Here is a 17,672-nt window from a genome sequence, read left to right on the forward strand (position 1 = left end):
AGTATTTCCTCCAAGGGTTTGGCGCCTTCTAACTTATTCTTGGTTAATTATATCTTTTGAGGTTCTTTCCAGGTGTTTAAAAACTAGCCCAATTAAATTATTAATTTAAGTCTTTCTAATTTAAAGAACGGCAGTATAAATTATAACGATGTTTCACAAAAGAGTCGAAGGTTCGGTTTTCTTATGATTTTAAAAGAGTAAGACAATGTCCACTGGTTCAGGTTATTTTATAATTAGGATGATAACACTATGTAACATAAATTTTGTTCCTGGATAGTATGTGTTATTTCTTAACTGCTTATGTTGTGAACGTACAGAAAATTGCCATTATTCTCTTCAAACTTTGCTTTGTGACCTGAATAACGAAATTTAGACATTGACCTATTTTCTATGTAAAAACGGGCAAATTTGGAAATTTTCACTTACATAAGGTTTGAATAAAATAACATACGAATCAAGATTTACATGCATTTATACTAAAGTTATACAAAAATGAACAAAAATATTTCGAGATTTGCGACTGTAATGTAAATCACTTTCACGTATTGGTCTCCCATCATGTTTTCGTTATACGCTCTTTTGTAGCGGCGTTCAAAGTCTAGTATATCTTGGTGGAAGCGCTCGCCTTGCTCCTCTGAGTATGCTCCCATGTTCTCCTTGAATTTATCAAGGTGAGCGTCAAGAATATGGACTTACAGGGACATCCTGCAGCCCATTTTGCCGTAGTTCTTCACCAGAGCCTCAACCAGTTCCACATAATTTTCGGCCTTATGATTGCCCAGGAAGCTCCGAACAATTGCGACAAAGCTGCCCCAAGCTTATTTTTCCTTCCTACGCTTCTTGGGGAATTCTGTGTACTCCAGGATCTTCTTTATTTGTGGTCCAACGAAGACACCAGCTTTGATCTTTGCCTCAGACAACTTAGGGAAGAAGTCTCGCCAGCTTAGGGAAGAAGTCTCGCCAGCTCAGGGAAGAAGTCTCGCCAGCTTAGGGAAGAAGTCTCGCCAGCTCAGGGAAGAAGTCTCGCCAGCTCAGGGAAGAAGTCTCGCCAGCTTAGGGAAGAAGTCTCGCCAGCTCAGGGAAGAAGTCTCGCCAGCTCAGGGAAGAAGTCTCGCCAGCTTAGGGAAGAAGTCTCGCCAGCTTAGGGAAGAAGTCTCGCCAGCTCAGGGAAGAAGTCTCGCCAGCTTAGGGAAGAAGTCTCGCAGGTACTTGAGAGCTCCAGGCTTATTATCAAGAGCTGTGACAAATTGTTCCATAAGACAAAATTTTATGTGCAGTGGTGGGAACAACACCTTCTGGAAGTCCACTAGTGGCTCACACTTGACATTGTGCCTCCCTATAGAGAACTCGGTCCGTTGTGGCCAGTGCTTCCTGTTGTAGTGTGCTGCAGTGTCCCTGCTGTCCCAAAGGCAAAGATAACAGGGAAACTTGGTAAAGCCCCCTTGGAGACACATCAGGAATGCCACCATTTTGAAGTCTCCGATAATCTCCCAGCCATACTCATCATACTTCAAGGCTTTTAGCAAAGTCTTGATGCTGTTGAGGTGTACCGAAATATATTTAAATTTTAAACGGTCTAAAATTTGTATAATATAAAATCTTACTATTCAAACAAGCAAATATTGTCCGTCTTACCTTCTAGAGTGTTTTTACAGTGTTCACAGGTATAATAAGGTGCCTAGTGTTTGTCTTGATCCCCGACAGGCATGCCGAAATATGTCTTGTAGACTTCACACATTTTAGGAGATGCCATCACAGAGTACCTTTTTGCTCTTCTCTTGATAAATTGGCCACATACATAGCAGAACGTGTCTGGAGAATGCTTGCAGCTTCTTGATGCCATCTCTGATAAAATCAGATGGGTCTGTGTGTTCACTTAGGCAGCTAGAACTAAACTGAAGTGGTGAGTAGTGAGCCCCTGTATATATATATATATATATATATTACTATGGAAAGTTCTAGAAAATTCTAAAAGGTTCTTGAAAATTCTCGTAAGTTCTACAACATTTTAAAAACTTCTTGAAAATTCTCGTAAGTTCTACAACATTTTAAAAACTTCTTGAAAATTCTTGTAAGTTCAAGAAAATTCCCCATCAACTACTCAGCACTGAATCTACGTGGAATGTTCTGGAAAATGGGTAAATTTGAAAATTTCATTATCCAGGTCACAAAAGCAAAGTTTGAAGAGAAAAATAGGTCTCTTCCGTTTACTTTAGGCATAAGCAATTGGGAAATAATAGTTTCTGTCCAGGAACAAGAAAAAGTAAAAATTTTATTACCTAGTGCAATATCTGTTATGAAGTAAAGGACAAATGCAAAATAACTTTTTTGTTAATCTTGTAGAAAAGCTCTGATTCAGAAACACAAAGTCTAGAAGAAAAAGGCGATACGCACATTTGTCTTCCTTCCACTGGGATTGGATGGAGGTAAGCACTCAGATACTGAAATTTAATCACGTTTATTGCATTGGGATTGGATAGTAGTAGTCAATATAAATGATGAAATGTAATTATATTCTTCCATTAGATGGCCAAGCGCGTAAGGCGTGCGACTCGTAATCCGAGGGTCGCGGGTTCGCGCCCGCGTCGCGCTAAAACATGCTCGCCCTCCCAGCCGTGGGGGCGTATAATGTGACGGTCAATCCCACTATTCGTTGGTAAAAGAGTAGCCCAAGAGTTGGCGGTGGGTGGTGATGACTAGCTGCCTTCCCTCTAGTCTTACACCGCTAAATTAGGGACGGCTAGCACAGATAGCCCTCGAGTAGCTTTGTGCGAAATTCCAAAACAAACGAAATTCTTCCATTAGAGTAGGATGTAGATAAGCACTGATTATTGAAATTAGATGGAGATAACCACTTGGATAATTAAATCGAATATTATCCCACTGGGATTAGATGGAGGTAAACACCTAGATACTGAAACGTAACTACGTTTCTTCCACTGGAAGTAAAGTAATAGATATTGACAATTAATAACACCTCTTCCACTGGAACTGGTTGGAGATAAACACCTAATATATCAGCAGCAACATAACGCGTACAAGATATATCCATCACACTTCTTGTACAAGGAAAACTGCTGAGTGGTTACATTATCGGTAGTTCCATGAATGCTTCCTTTTAGAGATACACAGAAAATGGTAAAAATCAACTGTCGGTTTTCTCGTCATCACGGATGATTTAGATTAAACTTAATAATATTTCTTTAGCTGACGGCAAATGGATGTGAATCTAATAATTTACTCTTGTCAGAGATTGGAACACAGAAGGGAGTAGACATGGATTCGTCCTATGTATTTTTGTTTTTGTTTTGAATTTTGCGCAAAGCTACACAAGGGCTATCTGCGATAGTCGTCCCTAATTGTGCAGTGTAAGACTAGAGGGAAGGCAGCTAGTCGTCACTACCCACCGTCAACTCTTGGGCTACTCTTATACCAACGAATAGTGAGATTGACTGTCACATTATAACGCCCCCACGGCTGGAAGGGCGAGCATATTTAGTGTGACGGGGATTCGAACCCGCGACCGTCGTGAGATAAAGAAGCGAGGTATAGTAACTTTAGCAGGTAGAAACTGCGTTGTACCAAAATATTTTACATGACGCTTTTTGTTTCTGTTACTGTTTTTCATATGTCGATATGCTTATGATTTTGGGTCTCTATAACAAAGAAAAGAACTTCAGTACCAACTGACTCCCCTGACCACGGAATCAAACAAGGAGACACCTAAAAGAGTCATATTTGGATAGTATAGCAATCCCAGGGTATCACGGGTATTATACCCATACACCAGTGCTGAATTTAACACCCACAACACATGTTGAGAACATCCAGTACTGGCATTCGTGCTCCCAAGCCATGAAAGACAAACTGTTTAACATTAGGCACACCAAGACCACTCCTGCAAATGAACTTAACGATAAGATGGTGCAAAGCACTGACCTATACACCATTCAACTATCAGGATTTTTTCCTCACCTTCATGGGTCGTCGTCACACACACACACACACAGCAAACACGTGTCTACGTGTTCGGAGAATGTTCAATATTTAGACTGAAACTTACGTAGTAGGTCGCTACCACGTGCAGGAATTCACATCGGTTGGCCGCTTATATACGCTGTACTAATTTTGCTAAGTAAAAAGTATGAAGGACAGTTAGTCAAATGTATATTTTGTGTTACTGATGGTCAGTGAAATGCATTAAGGACAGATTATCACGTATACGTGTTAGGTTACTGTTGGTGAGTGGGATGTTTTAAGGACTGTTGCTGTGTTAGTGTAAGTCAGTGGAATTTATTAACTACTAATTGTCACGTGTACATGCTGTTTTACTATTGGTGAGTGGAATGTTTTAATGACAGGTTGTTATGTATACACGTTGTGTTACTGTTAGTGAGTGGAATGTATTAATGACAGGTTGTTATGTATACACGTTGTGTTACTGTTAGTGAGTGGAATGTTTTAATGACAGGTTGTTATGTATACACGTTGTGTTACTGTTAGTGAGTGGAATGTTTTAATGACAGGTTGTTATGTATACACGTTGTGTTACTGTTAGTGAGTGGAATGTTTTAATGACAGGTTATTATGTATACACGTTGTGTTACTGTTAGTGAGTGGAATGTTTTAATGACAGGTTGTTATGTATACACGTTGTGTTACTGTTAGTGAGTGGAATGTTTTAATGACAGGTTGTTATGTATACACGTTGTGTTACTGTTAGTGAGTGGAATGTTTTAATGACAGGTTGTTATGTATACACGTTGTGTTACTGTTAGTGAGTGGAATGTTTTAAGGACAGGTTGTTATGTATACACGTTGTGTTACTGTTAGTGAGTGGAATGTTTTAATGACAGGTTGTTATGTATACACGTTGTGTTACTGTTAGTGAGTGGAATGTTTTAATGACAGGTTGTTATGTATACACGTTGTGTTACTGTTAGTGAGTGGAATGTTTTAATGACAGGTTGTTATGTATACACGTTGTGTTACTGTTAGTGAGTGGAATGTATTAATGACAGGTTGTTATGTATACACGTTGTGTTACTGTTAGTGAGTGGAATGTTTTAATGACAGGTTGTTATGTATACACGTTGTGTTACTGTTAGTGAGTGGAATGTTTTAATGACAGGTTGTTATGTATACACGTTGTGTTACTGTTAGTGAGTGGAATGTTTTAATGACAGGTTGTTATGTATACACGTTGTGTTACTGTTAGTGAGTGGAATGTTTTAATGACAGGTTGCTATGTATACACGTTGTGTTACTGTTAGTGAGTGGAATGTTTTAATGACAGGTTGTTATGTATACACGTTGTGTTACTGTTAGTGAGTGGAATGTTTTAATGACAGGTTGTTATGTATACACGTTGTGTTACTGTTAGTGAGTGGAATGTTTTAATGACAGGTTGCTATGTATACACGTTGTGTTACTGTTAGTGAGTGGAATGTTTTAATGACAGGTTGTTATGTATACACGTTGTGTTACTGTTAGTGAGTGGAATGTTTTAATGACAGGTTGTTATGTATACACGTTGTGTTACTGTTAGTGAGTGGAATGTTTTAATGACAGGTTGTTATGTATACACGTTGTGTTACTGTTAGTGAGTGGAATGTTTTAATGACAGGTTGTTATGTATACACGTTGTGTTACTGTTAGTGAGTGGAATGTTTTAATGACAGGTTGTTATGTATACACGTTGTGTTACTGTTAGTGAGTGGAATGTTTTAATGACAGGTTGTTATGTATACACGTTGTGTTACTGTTAGTGAGTGGAATGTTTTAAGGACAGGTTGTTATGTATACACGTTGTGTTACTGTTAGTGAGTGGAATGTTTTAATGACAGGTTGTTATGTATACACTTTGTGTTACTGTTAGTGAGTGGAATGTTTTAATGACAGGTTGTTATGTATACACGTTGTGTTACTGTTAGTGAGTGGAATGTTTTAAGGACTATTTGCTCGTGTACTGCTGTGTTAATGAAATGGGTTTAGGAGTGGTTATTATGTTTTAATTTTTGTTTGGTTTTTAGTTATTGCTGTATATTTGGCGCTTCAAGTTAAGGCAGTTTAACTTTTTTTTACAGTTTAAAGAAAGGACCGTCGGAGATGCCGGGTTTTTTTATTGGATCCGTGGTATCCGGTAGTTTGGCAGATAAAGCAGGCGTCCAAGTTGGAGATCAGATAACGGATATGAATGACCACAGCCTTACGAACCTTGAACTTTTCCAGGGAAGTTGATTTTCACGAGACAAGATTAAGATTACCAAGTTACTTATCATGTGTTGAGAAAGAAACTTGTGTGGAATGTGTTTCTGTTCAACAGTCCAGTTCTCACATCAGGGGCTGTGTTTTTCTTATAGATTAATTTAATCGTTTAAATTAATTAAAAGAAAACTTGTTTTATGTGCTAAAGTATTTTTGTAAACAAGTTTGAAATGAATAGTTTTTTGGCATGGCCAGGTGATTATGGCACTCGACTCGTTATGCGAGGGTCACGAGTTCGAGTCTCTGTCACACCAAACATGCTCGCCGTGGGGGCATTATTATATTACGGTCAATCCCACCCTTAGTTGGTAAAAGAGTTGCCCAAGAGGTAACGGTGGGTGGTGATGACTAGCTACCTTCCTTCTAGTTAAGGACGGTTAGCGCAGATAGCCTTCGTGTAGCCTTGCGCGAAATTCAAACCAAACCAAAACTAACGCTATATATATGTATACTTGTGAAGGATCTTTAATCCCAAGGTTTTCACTAAATCGGCAATTTCCATGGATCAGGTATATTGATGTACTTCAGATACGGCTTCGGACCAAGTATATGAGAACCCATCGTCTTAGTCCATATATCGCGTAAGGTGCTTTGAAAGTTAATAAGAGAAAATCCTCAACGGCCGCGGCTGTAATTAGATCTCATATCGTTCAGGATATGACGCTATCGTCTAAGAGTATGAACATGAAAAGCCTAGAGCCGTTCTAGGAATCGCTATGCTCCAGCTAAAAATACTAAATATCAGATAGTTCCTTATGATACTACGTAAGATGGGTTTATAAATATGTTGTTTAATGTTAAGCACAAAGCTTCACATAGTGGCTATCTGTGCTCTACCTACCACTCGTATCGAAATTCAGTTTCTACCAATAGAAGTCCACAAACATACCACTATGCCCCTGGTGAGCTTACAAGTATATACCACTGTTATTAGCAAGAAATTATGTAATGAATATGTGGATTATGTTACTCATTCCTTCGTTGTTATAGAGATTTGTTGATGTGATCAAGGTTTTAGCAGAAGGTAATTGTTCTGATCAAATATAGGTCATGGACTTAGTAAAGTCAAAGAAATTCATGAGCTTAATAGTGAAGAAAGGAGCTGGATTAGACCTGTTTCCCGAGGAGAAAGAGAAACGCAGAAGGATGACAGTCCTGCCGATGGTTTCTGAAGAAGACACCCAACAACAGAAGTAAATAAAACCTTTCTAACTGTTATATCTGTAATCTTTGTTAAGACACCCAGTAACAGAAGTAAATAAAACATTTCTGACTGTTATATCTGTAATGTTTGTTGGGATAAGAATCTCCGCAGTGAGATATCTCGTGCACAAGGTTTCTAGAAAATTCTGTAGTTAACAGTATATTCAAAACATACATGTATAGCGAGTCTAAAGTTTGTAGTGTGTTTCGAATAAAACAGTCACTATAATTTAAGTTGTTTTTTTAACAACCCTGAACATTTGAACTGTTGGTTTGGCCATATTAAAACATTCTTTTTTCTTCAAATTTACCATGGAGGGCGTACTTTGAAACCTTTGCCCCAATTTGCACCAAACTCTCACTGTCGATTATTCAAGAAAGTTAAGCCTACTTTTTTTAGTATAATAGTACTACTTCACTAAATAATTTTATTTAATTAAATAATGCACATAAGAATGCAAAATATTAACACATTCCAAGCAAACAGTGCCCTATACACCCTTGTGCAAGAGGGCAAATTACGATTTTTTCAATTTTTTTGCGTTTTATTTCTGAGAATGCAAAATTACTCACAAATTAATACATGATATGTCCGCCTTTATTTTTCAGAAGATCATTATTCCGCTTTGGCATCGAGTCCACGAGTTGACTGCAATCTTTACTAATTTTTGGATTGCGGTACCACACCTCAGTCATGACCTCAATTAGCTTATCTTTCGTAGTACAGTCTTTTCCCCGAAGTATTTTTTTACAAATCGCTCGAAGATGTTCAATAGGATTTAAGTCCGGAGAGTTACCAGGCCAGTCCAGCACCTTTATTTGCGTTGTAGTCATAAAATTCTTCACAAGTTTTGATGTGTGGCACGGAGCCAGATCTTGCTGAAAAATGCCAGATACATCTGAAAATCTCTTTTTCAATTCTGGAACGACTGTTCTCTGTAAAACTTCGATGTACTGTGGTCCTCGCATCATACCTTCTATGATATGTAAGCCTCCGACGGCATAGTAGCTGAAAAAGCCCCAAAACATCTTCTTCAAGGGATGTTTTACGAACTGATTGATGTGAGATTCTCGAAGTTTCTCACCTGGAGATCTGCGAACATGCAGACTTCTTTGACCCTGTACGAAGAAATGAGTCTCGTCACTGAATAACATCTTCCTCCATTCTTCTTGCGTCCAGTTTTTGTAGTTCAGACCCCATTGATACCATTTTTTCTTCATTGAGTTGGTAAGAAGTTGTTTTATGACTGGTCTCCTTGCTCTTCTAACGCAATTTCGAATGACGTAATATTCCTCAAAATTTCGTCATATATCCCAAAAATAGATCGACCATACTGCAAAACACAGCTAATGATGCCGTCTGTGTGATAAAATGACTATTAAAGGAAATCAGCGGGTTCAGCGAGCCTACACCGGCCGCCATGCTGAAAATATTATAAAATGACCATTTGTTTCAATTAATTTGCACAAGGGTGTATCTATTATGAAATCCCTGGCTTTCTAACTGTGGCGTAAAAACCTTTAAAAATTCAGCTATTGTCTTCGTGATTCCTATGAAAAATATTTTGGAACTGGAGATGAAATAAACAATTTTCTGCAAAGAAAACAGCGAAATATAATATATTATGTAATATACTAAAACTGTAATTTTCTGTTGGTTATAAATAATATAGTATAAAATGTCAGAGAGAAGTATTGGCAATTTGTGAAAGAAAGGGTATGACAGGTGGCGTGGCATTTATGTGTCTCTTGGAATTGTTAATCAAAAAGTTGCTAAGTCTACCTATAAGGTTAACTGAATTTCTAAAAAATATTTATATATATATTTATTGCAGAGGAGAAAATGAAAATGTTTTTGAAGAAGATATTAGGAAAACTCAAATTCAGCCAATACGTTCGAGCGTATCCAACCAAAGACTATTAAAGGAACGTTCATTAGATGACGAAAAGGAACAGTTAACTGAAAATACACATTTAGAAACAGAGGCGAAAGTAGATTCTGTTTCAACTAGCATTCCATCGAAAAATATAGTTGAACCAGGTAACTACAAAGAAAATAAATCTTGAGAAATTCATTGGTTTTTAACAGTTCTAAAAATAGTGAAATACAGAAAATGAATTTTTAACAATTAATTGGTTTGTAATAAAAGTCAGATCAAATAATCAACGTTATTTAGTAGAATTATGCAGTTTCATTCTGTTTCTAAAAGAATAAACCTACTAGTTAACTTCTATCATTGGTTTATTTCTAGAACATTTTGAGGATTGGTGGCAAGTGACATCCGAGGGAAGAAAACGAAGTGTTGATATAACATCTCCCAGGAGGAAATATAGTGATGTTGTTGGGCAGCCTGGATACAAGTTTAGTGAAGACAGTTCACAATACGTAAGTTATTTTACCATAGATGACTTTTTTCTAGGTTCTAAGCAGGGTAAATGAATGAGGGTTGTTCTGCAAGACGTGAGACTTTGTTACAATGGAGTAAGGCATAATTCAACTGTAACACAGTTTCTGCTGCCTACTGAAGGACATCTGCCTGATACGTTGGTCAAAATAAAATTTAAACGTGTCAGTTTATTATTTATTATTTTTCATCCCGGTTTCAGGATCTAATTAGGGTGTTTCTTTTTTGTAATAGAAATGATGGACTTCAAAAAGAAGACACAACGTTTTATCAAGATCATAATAATCTAAAAATACTCTTACAATTTTGGTGTCATTGTAGACTTGCGATGTAGAAAGCATTAAAATGACTAATTATAACTGGTATTTGATTCAATATGATTTGTAATAAAACGTTCTAAATTCTATAAACAGGGTTTTTTATCGACATAATTGTTGGCAGAATCTCTAAAAGTATTTAACATATCTATTAACGAGAGTTATTCATTTTTTTCTGATTTAAAAAAGTTTATTTTATGTTATCCGTTTGGTTTGGACTATTTAACTTTTACTTTCTCAACTAAGAACATTAAATTAAACTGTTAGCTAAAGACAGTCAATCATTTAACATTGTTAGCTAAAAATAGTTATCTAATTTTATTAAATAAAGACAGTCAATCATCGAACATTGTTAGCTAGAAACAGTTATATAATATTGTTAGGTAAAGACAGTTATATAACATTGTTAGGTAAAGACAGTTGTGTAACTTTGTTAAAAAAAAGACAGTCAATCATCTAACATTGTTAGCTAAGAAGAGCGATTTAATTTTGTTAAATAAAGACAGATGATTGACTGTCTTTATTTAACAAAATTAGATAACTGTCTTCAGCTAACAATGTTAGTTAAAGACAGTCATCTGACACTGTGAAATAAGATCAGTATATCACTCAACATTGTTAGTTAAAGACAGTCATCTCACACTGTTAACTAAGAACAGTATGCCATTTAACATTGTTTGTTAAAGACAGTGTCTGACACTGTTGAATAATATTAGTATGTCATCTGGCACTTGTTTATTATCGACGATATAACCATTTATTTTGACAGATACACTTTCTCCTAATTTCCTAGTGATAGAGAAGCTGCTATCAGCCTCTCTCCCCCACCCCAATCAGCACGGTGGTATGTGTGCAGACTTAGAACGCTAGAAACCGGGCTTCAATACCCGTGGTGGGCAGAGCAGAGATGAAATTTTATGTACCTTTGTGCTCAACTGAAAAAAACAAATATTATCAGAAGTGTGTAAGAGATACACTTTTCTCTTGTTTTATTATAACAGAGAGAAGATAAAACAAGCGATGAAGACATCAGCCATCCGAGAAACATATCTCGACGACGAAGTAGCTACATTCCACCTCCTTTGATCAGTCCCCACATGTTCGTCGACCCGACTTCACCCAAGGTATGTTGTGTTATGTGTGCACTCATGGAATTAATGTATTTCACCAAGAGGTTTGAAATGAAAGTAGGACATTAAGACGTGGATGTAAACACAAAAGATTTGCTTAGAATGTAAAAAAATATACTCGATCGGTAATAAGGTGTGTTGTTAGAACTTTGAGAAGATTATTGAATGAGATGGGAAACTAGGCTATGGAGTGGAGGACTTAAGGATTAGATTAGAGTGGAACGTTAAATACATTAGGTAATTTGGATTAATTATGATTTTGATTGGAGAGCGTGAGAGAGGTTCTTGATGCTATTACGTGGTGTAACAGATAACCAATGAGGGTCAGGTGGTTAAGGCACTCGACTCATAATCTGAGGGTCGCGGGTACGAATCTCCGTCACACCAAACATGCTCGCCCCTTTAGCCGTGGGGGCGTTGTAATGTGACGGTCAATCCAACTATTCTTTGGTAAAAGAGTAGTTCAAATGTTGGTGGTGAGTGGTGATGACTCGCCGCCTTCCCTCTAGTCTTACACTACTATATTAGGGACGGCTAGCGCAGATAGCCCTCGTGTAGCTTTGCACAAAATCCAAAACAAACTAATCGACAGGGATTGATTGGTTATGATAAGTGTTGGAGATATAAAGTATAGATTATACAGTGATTAGATGATTAATAACATAGTAACAACTTGGAAAAAAGGATTATGCAAGGATTACGTTGTTAAGAGAGGAATTAAAGATTTAACTAGTGGATTATTCAAGGATTGCATCGTTGAGCTAAGAGTTAAACATTCAAAGTTATAATTATATAAGGATTACGTGGTTAAGACAGAAGTTCGATATTTGTAAAGTGGGAATTATAAATGGATTATCTCGCTAAGATAGAAGTTATTAGGATTTATCAAGTAGGTTATTTAAGGATCGCATGGTTAATACAGGAGTTAGATTTAAAGAATGACTAAGAAAGGGGTTAGCAATTTAAAATACAGTTATAGACGGATTATCTGGTTAAGAACAGGCTTAGAGGTTTAAAGTGAGGGTTATAAAAGGTATTGCATCGTTAAAATAGGAGTTTGAGATTTAATCTGAGGAAAAGATTATTACCAAACTCGACAAGAGAAAGTACAATTCTTTATGTAAAGATTTTTTTTTCTTGTAGTCTCCACCAGAAAACTTACATGGAACCAGAAAAATGTCCACTGTCTCTCTGAAATCAACAACTTCTGTGGAACTTTTCCACGTTGTACCTCACTCGATGACTAACGGACGGTCGAGTTCTGTTGATTTTATGGAGGGTGATGAACCACCAATCACAGACAGCCGCGGCCCGCAACCTAAAATTCCGGAAACTTACTTTGATAAATATAAACGCAAGCCATTAGTAACGATAGCTGTATATCGACCACACAACCGTTTTCTCTCTGATGAAAAGTCACTAAACGTTGAAGATAAACAAAAGGAGATCAAGGCCTGTTCCAAACTACCTAGTTTATCTACTGAAACGCAGATTGTGACAACTGGGGAACAGGAAGATGGACAGTCACACCTGAGTTATAGTCCTATCTTTAAAGACGAGAGTTCTGACACTTCAGCAATACCAAACTCTCTAGCTGATACTTTAATTTCGCCACTAACTAGTGGCAAAATCAAGTGCAACCACGAATTTCTTTTACCGACACCAGGGACCAAAAAACCAGAAACTGAATCAGGAAAATCGTTACCGACTTCAACGTCGCCAAACACTGCTATTGCAGCTAACACACTAGAACAAAATGCTGGAAACAAACCATTGCAGTCGAGCTTAGCTGGTTCAGTGCTGCTTTCTATGCCACCAGTCCAAACGGAACCGACCTTGGTTAATGAGAAAAAGACCCATTTAAACATTCTTCTTCCTTCTACAAATGTTTCAGATAAAGCTAGAATATTTCAATCACCTTCAACGCAATCGCAAAATGAGAAGAAAAACAAACTACCAACGTCATCATCGTCATTTCACGAACCTTCATCACTTGGTGTTTATCAGAAACAAGCACCTAATAAGCCTAACCTAATACGCAGTTTCAACAAATCAACAAGTCAAGCTTCTAATCCATCATGGAAGACTATTCACAGCGACTGTACAGCTGGCCAAAGGTAAGACAAACTACGTGTATTGAACCCTTTGTTCACTGTACGTCACCATGATCACAATGAATTTCCATTCTATATTTAGTACCTTAGATATCTTCTGCTACGTACTTTCTGATAGCACCCAAGTCCTGCTGAGGGTATTTGAAGTCTTAGGGTTTCTGTGTATCAGAAAAACTTATATTACACATGGAGTTGGGGATGGCCTCGATTAGCGTACCAGACTGTGGTTATAAGAGTTTTTGATTCGCGTCCAGTTGCTAAAAAATAGCGCCCCGCTTAGTGTAGTGTTAACGGGATTCCTCCTCGTTAGTCTATCATCTCAAAATTATGGACAGTTAGCGCAAAATAGCTTTTGTTTAGCATTGAGTGACGAGTACTGTTTACTAGTTTCCTTATCTTTAGTTATTTAGCTAAAAATTAAAAACGACTAGCGCAAGTATCCGAAACAAACAAATTTCCTAAATAAATAGTCGTTTTCTAATTTGTTATTTATAGTAAAACCTATTTCTATGACGACTTTCTTGTTCTCGGTATGTGCTATAAACCCTCGACTGTTAAACCTAATTCTGTTTCTGAGTGTCTGAGAATATCAAGTTGTGTTGAAACCATTTTCTGGAGATTTTGTTAATATCAAGTTGTGTTGAAACCATTTTTCTCTAGACTTTCATAATATCAAGTTGTGTTGAAACCATTTTTCTCTAGACTTTATTTTGACTGAAATACTTGTTTTTCTCGGTTATGAATAAATTTTACATAATTTTACTGAAAGCCTTAAATCGTTTCATATTGAGTTTCCTGTGTTCAACCAGATTTTCTTACGTTTAGTTTTCAATCGTTTCATAATGAGTTTTTTGTGATTAACTAGATTTTTTCTTTACATTTCGTTTTGAATCGCTCTGTGAAGGATTTTTTGTGTTCAACCAGCATTTCTTACGTTTAATATTAAATAATTTAATAATAATGTTTCAGAGTTCAACCAGAGTTTCTTACTTTAGTTTTGAATCATTCTGAACGGTTTCCTGTGTTCACCTGGATTTTTTTAAAGCTTAGTCTTGAATTGCACTGTAAAACATCTTCTGTGTTCAATCAGAAATTCGCACGATCAGTCTAAAATAGTTCAGTAATGTGTTTCCCGTCTTCAACCAGAGTTTCTTGCGTTTCTTCTTGAATCATTCCATAATGAGTTTTCTGTGATCAACCAAATTTTTTTTACGTATAGTCTTGAATCTCTCTTTAAACAATTACCCATTTACAACCAGAATCTCTCACGTCCTAAATAGTTCCATAATGATTTCCCAGAGTTTAACTAGAATTTCTTACCTTTAATCTTGGATTGTTCTGTTGAGAGTTTCTTGTGGTTTAACAGGACGTTTTTCGTTTCAGCGATAGTCACGAACTTGTGAATTATGACATGCACATTTATCTCCAGGTCCTGAACTGGATGTTCACACGTTGCAATATAAGTGTGCTTTAAGTTTCGTGTGCTTAGTCGCTGTGTTATCTAGCGGCAGTTAATTTTAACTACTGCTTCAAGTCAGTTCTGTATCCCTGAAGCTTCTGTCGGTTCTTGCATCTCCATCGTAAACAATAATAAAAGTGTCTGTTTACCGGATTTATTCCTCGAATATTTCTCATTTCTAATGTACGGAACTATTTCCTCCCCAGTGACTCAGAGGTATGTCTGAGGGGCTAATGCCATTAAATATTGATGTTCTATACTCGTGGTGGGCACAGCAAGATAACCCATTATGTAGTTTTCTGCTAATAAAAAAAACACATTTACATCTGCCATAATATATTGCTATAAAGCATTTTCAATACATTTTTTACGTCCATAATAATAATCGATACCTTTAAAACTCACGTTTTATAACTAGATTTCTAAGCCTATCAAGACAATACATTGTTCCTACTGACAGCCACTTCTTGAGGACAAAAATACCTGTGGGTAAAGTTTTATTTGGTGCTATTTATGCTTTAGTTTTACTCATATTGATTCATGAGTACGTGTAATTAAATGGACGTTTTTTACTCAGTTTTGTGTATTTTTTTATCCTTTTAGTAAGAATTTTATCGAGAAACAACCGATTCCTTTGGGGAAAAGTGGGACAATGTCAAGTCTGAAGAAAACAAGTCCAGACTTGACCGTGAGTACAAAATCACTTTAAATAACTTGAGATATTTATTTATTTTTCAATTAAAAATACAGTGGTGCCTCGGTTCTCGAACTTAATCCGTTCCAAAAGGCTGTTCGAAAACCGAATCAATTTTTCCCATAAGAAATACTGTAAATTAAATTAATCCGTTTCAGACCTCCAAAAATTACGTATTATGAAGCATTTTAAGTAAAAATATTGCTTATTTATACCTGTATAATAATACTCACATGCTTAAAGTCAACCACAAAAACTATAAACACAATAAAAAAACAATAAATGAAAATTTAACTGCACTTTACCTGTGCTGAGGAGAGCTGATGGCGTAAGTGAAAGGTGTTGAGGAACGTGGAGAGTAGGAGGGTTATAATTATTTGGAAGGGGAGTCACCTTCCATAAAAACGTCAGGTAACTCTCCTTCTGTCTCTTTGTACTGCAACAACTTGCTTGAGACTCACTGGACCTATTTCTCAATAAAAACTTGTCTAATGAGGTTTGTTTCTGCCTGGCACCCTCCCCATGTCTCACCACATTATGTATGCCACTCCTCTTCCTAAATTTTTCAAACCATCCCCTACTAGCCTTAAAGGCATCACTTGTATCAGCACTCGTTCCAGAGGTGTTTTTCAGGAGGACAGCATGCAGCTGCTTTGCTTTCTCACAAATGATGGTCTCAGAAATGCTATCTCCAGCTAACTGTTTTTCGTTTACCCAAATCAACAACAGTTTTTCTACCTCTTCCATTGTTTGTGATCTTTGTTTCGTAAGCACTGTCACTCTTTTTGCAACATCAGCTCCTTTGATGATCTCTTTATTTTTCAGTATGGTGCAGACTGTAGACTTCGCCATACCAAACTGTGTAGGAAGGTCAGACTCGCGAACAACACTCTCATACTTCGCCATGAGATCTTTTTTCACCTCTATTGTGGCTCTAACAACTCTTTTTTTTGGTTTGCTGCTTTCATTAACCTTCTTTGACCCCATGGTGGCTTATTTAATCGGAATATTTAGAAAAATAACAAAACAAAACCAAAAAGAAAAACGAGAACGTTCACAGCAGGTTTTATTGGGGCTGTGGACTGAGCGACAGGTGCGGGTAAAATGTTTTGGGCAAGCTTGGCGTGGGCCGAAAATGGTCGAAGGGTCGTTCGGGTCATCAGTCGGGTTATTTCGGGGTTTCGGGCTACGAAAGCTTGGTTCGGAAACCGAGTTTATGTTAGACAACCGAGACATTTTTTTTTTCAAACAATATGTTCGAAAACGGAATTGTTCGAGAAGGGAGTCGTTCGAGAACCGAGGTACCACTGTATTGTTATCACTTTGTTTTCGCTACACATTAATTAGCTAGACGTGGCTGGAAAGATAATTTGACTGTTTAGTTCAAAGTATATTTCCATCAGTAGGCGTACAATGAAGGATATTGCTCTGATTCTGATTTAGTCGCAAAGTTGTCAGCGAAATGTCGTTGGCAAGTTTATTTGGCATTTGAAATCGCCTACTTATGTAATTAAAAAAAAAATTATATATTTCTTTATACTTATTTCTCATTTAATTCTGAGCTACACTTTAATAAAACTTAAAGAATGGCATTACATAGAAGTTACCTTAACAATGTAAGTTGTTTAAATTAACTCAAGTAAAAAAAATCATCCGGTGTTTTCGAGAAAAAGGAAGGAAGAGGTCCCCTTTTTAATAATCAATTTGAAAGAAAGTTTACACACTTTTTAATAACTAATTTGAAAGAAAGTTTACACATTTTTTAATAACCAATTTGAAAGAAAGTTTACACACTTTTTATACCTCTATGAAAGAGCGTTTACACACTTTTAAATAACCTATGTGAAAGATCGTTTACACATTTTTAATAACCTTTATGAAAGAGCGTTTACACACTTTTTAATAACCTCTCTGAAAGAGCGTTTATACACTTTTTAATAACCTCTCTGAAAGATCATTTACACACTTTTTAATAACCTATTTAAAAGAAAGTTTACACACTTTTTAATAACCTCTCTGAAAGAGCTTTTACACACTTTTAATAATCTTTTTGAAAGATCGTTTACACACTTTTTAATAACCT

At 36.6% G+C, this 17,672-nt stretch overlaps 1 protein-coding gene across 4 annotated transcripts in view; it reads left to right on the plus strand.

The window, feature by feature from the left end:
- The window catches only part of LOC143237970 (uncharacterized), a 70,940-nt gene that overhangs the window by 39,325 nt on the left and 13,943 nt on the right, over nucleotides 1–17,672 (plus strand). For all 4 annotated transcript variants that reach the window (XM_076477786.1, XM_076477787.1, XM_076477789.1 and 1 more), the window contains 8 exons: nucleotides 2,344–2,426; nucleotides 6,087–6,229; nucleotides 7,313–7,460; nucleotides 9,306–9,511; nucleotides 9,723–9,856; nucleotides 11,194–11,316; nucleotides 12,466–13,439; nucleotides 15,499–15,583. In XM_076477786.1, coding sequence (XP_076333901.1) covers nucleotides 2,344–2,426; nucleotides 6,087–6,229; nucleotides 7,313–7,460; nucleotides 9,306–9,511; nucleotides 9,723–9,856; nucleotides 11,194–11,316; nucleotides 12,466–13,439; nucleotides 15,499–15,583 — 1,896 coding nt within the window. The remainder of the gene's footprint in view (nucleotides 1–2,343; nucleotides 2,427–6,086; nucleotides 6,230–7,312; nucleotides 7,461–9,305; nucleotides 9,512–9,722; nucleotides 9,857–11,193; nucleotides 11,317–12,465; nucleotides 13,440–15,498; nucleotides 15,584–17,672) is intronic.

This window comes from Tachypleus tridentatus, chromosome 13 (genome assembly GCF_004210375.1).
Source record: "Tachypleus tridentatus isolate NWPU-2018 chromosome 13, ASM421037v1, whole genome shotgun sequence".
Taxonomy (NCBI): Eukaryota; Metazoa; Arthropoda; class Merostomata; order Xiphosura; family Limulidae; genus Tachypleus; species Tachypleus tridentatus.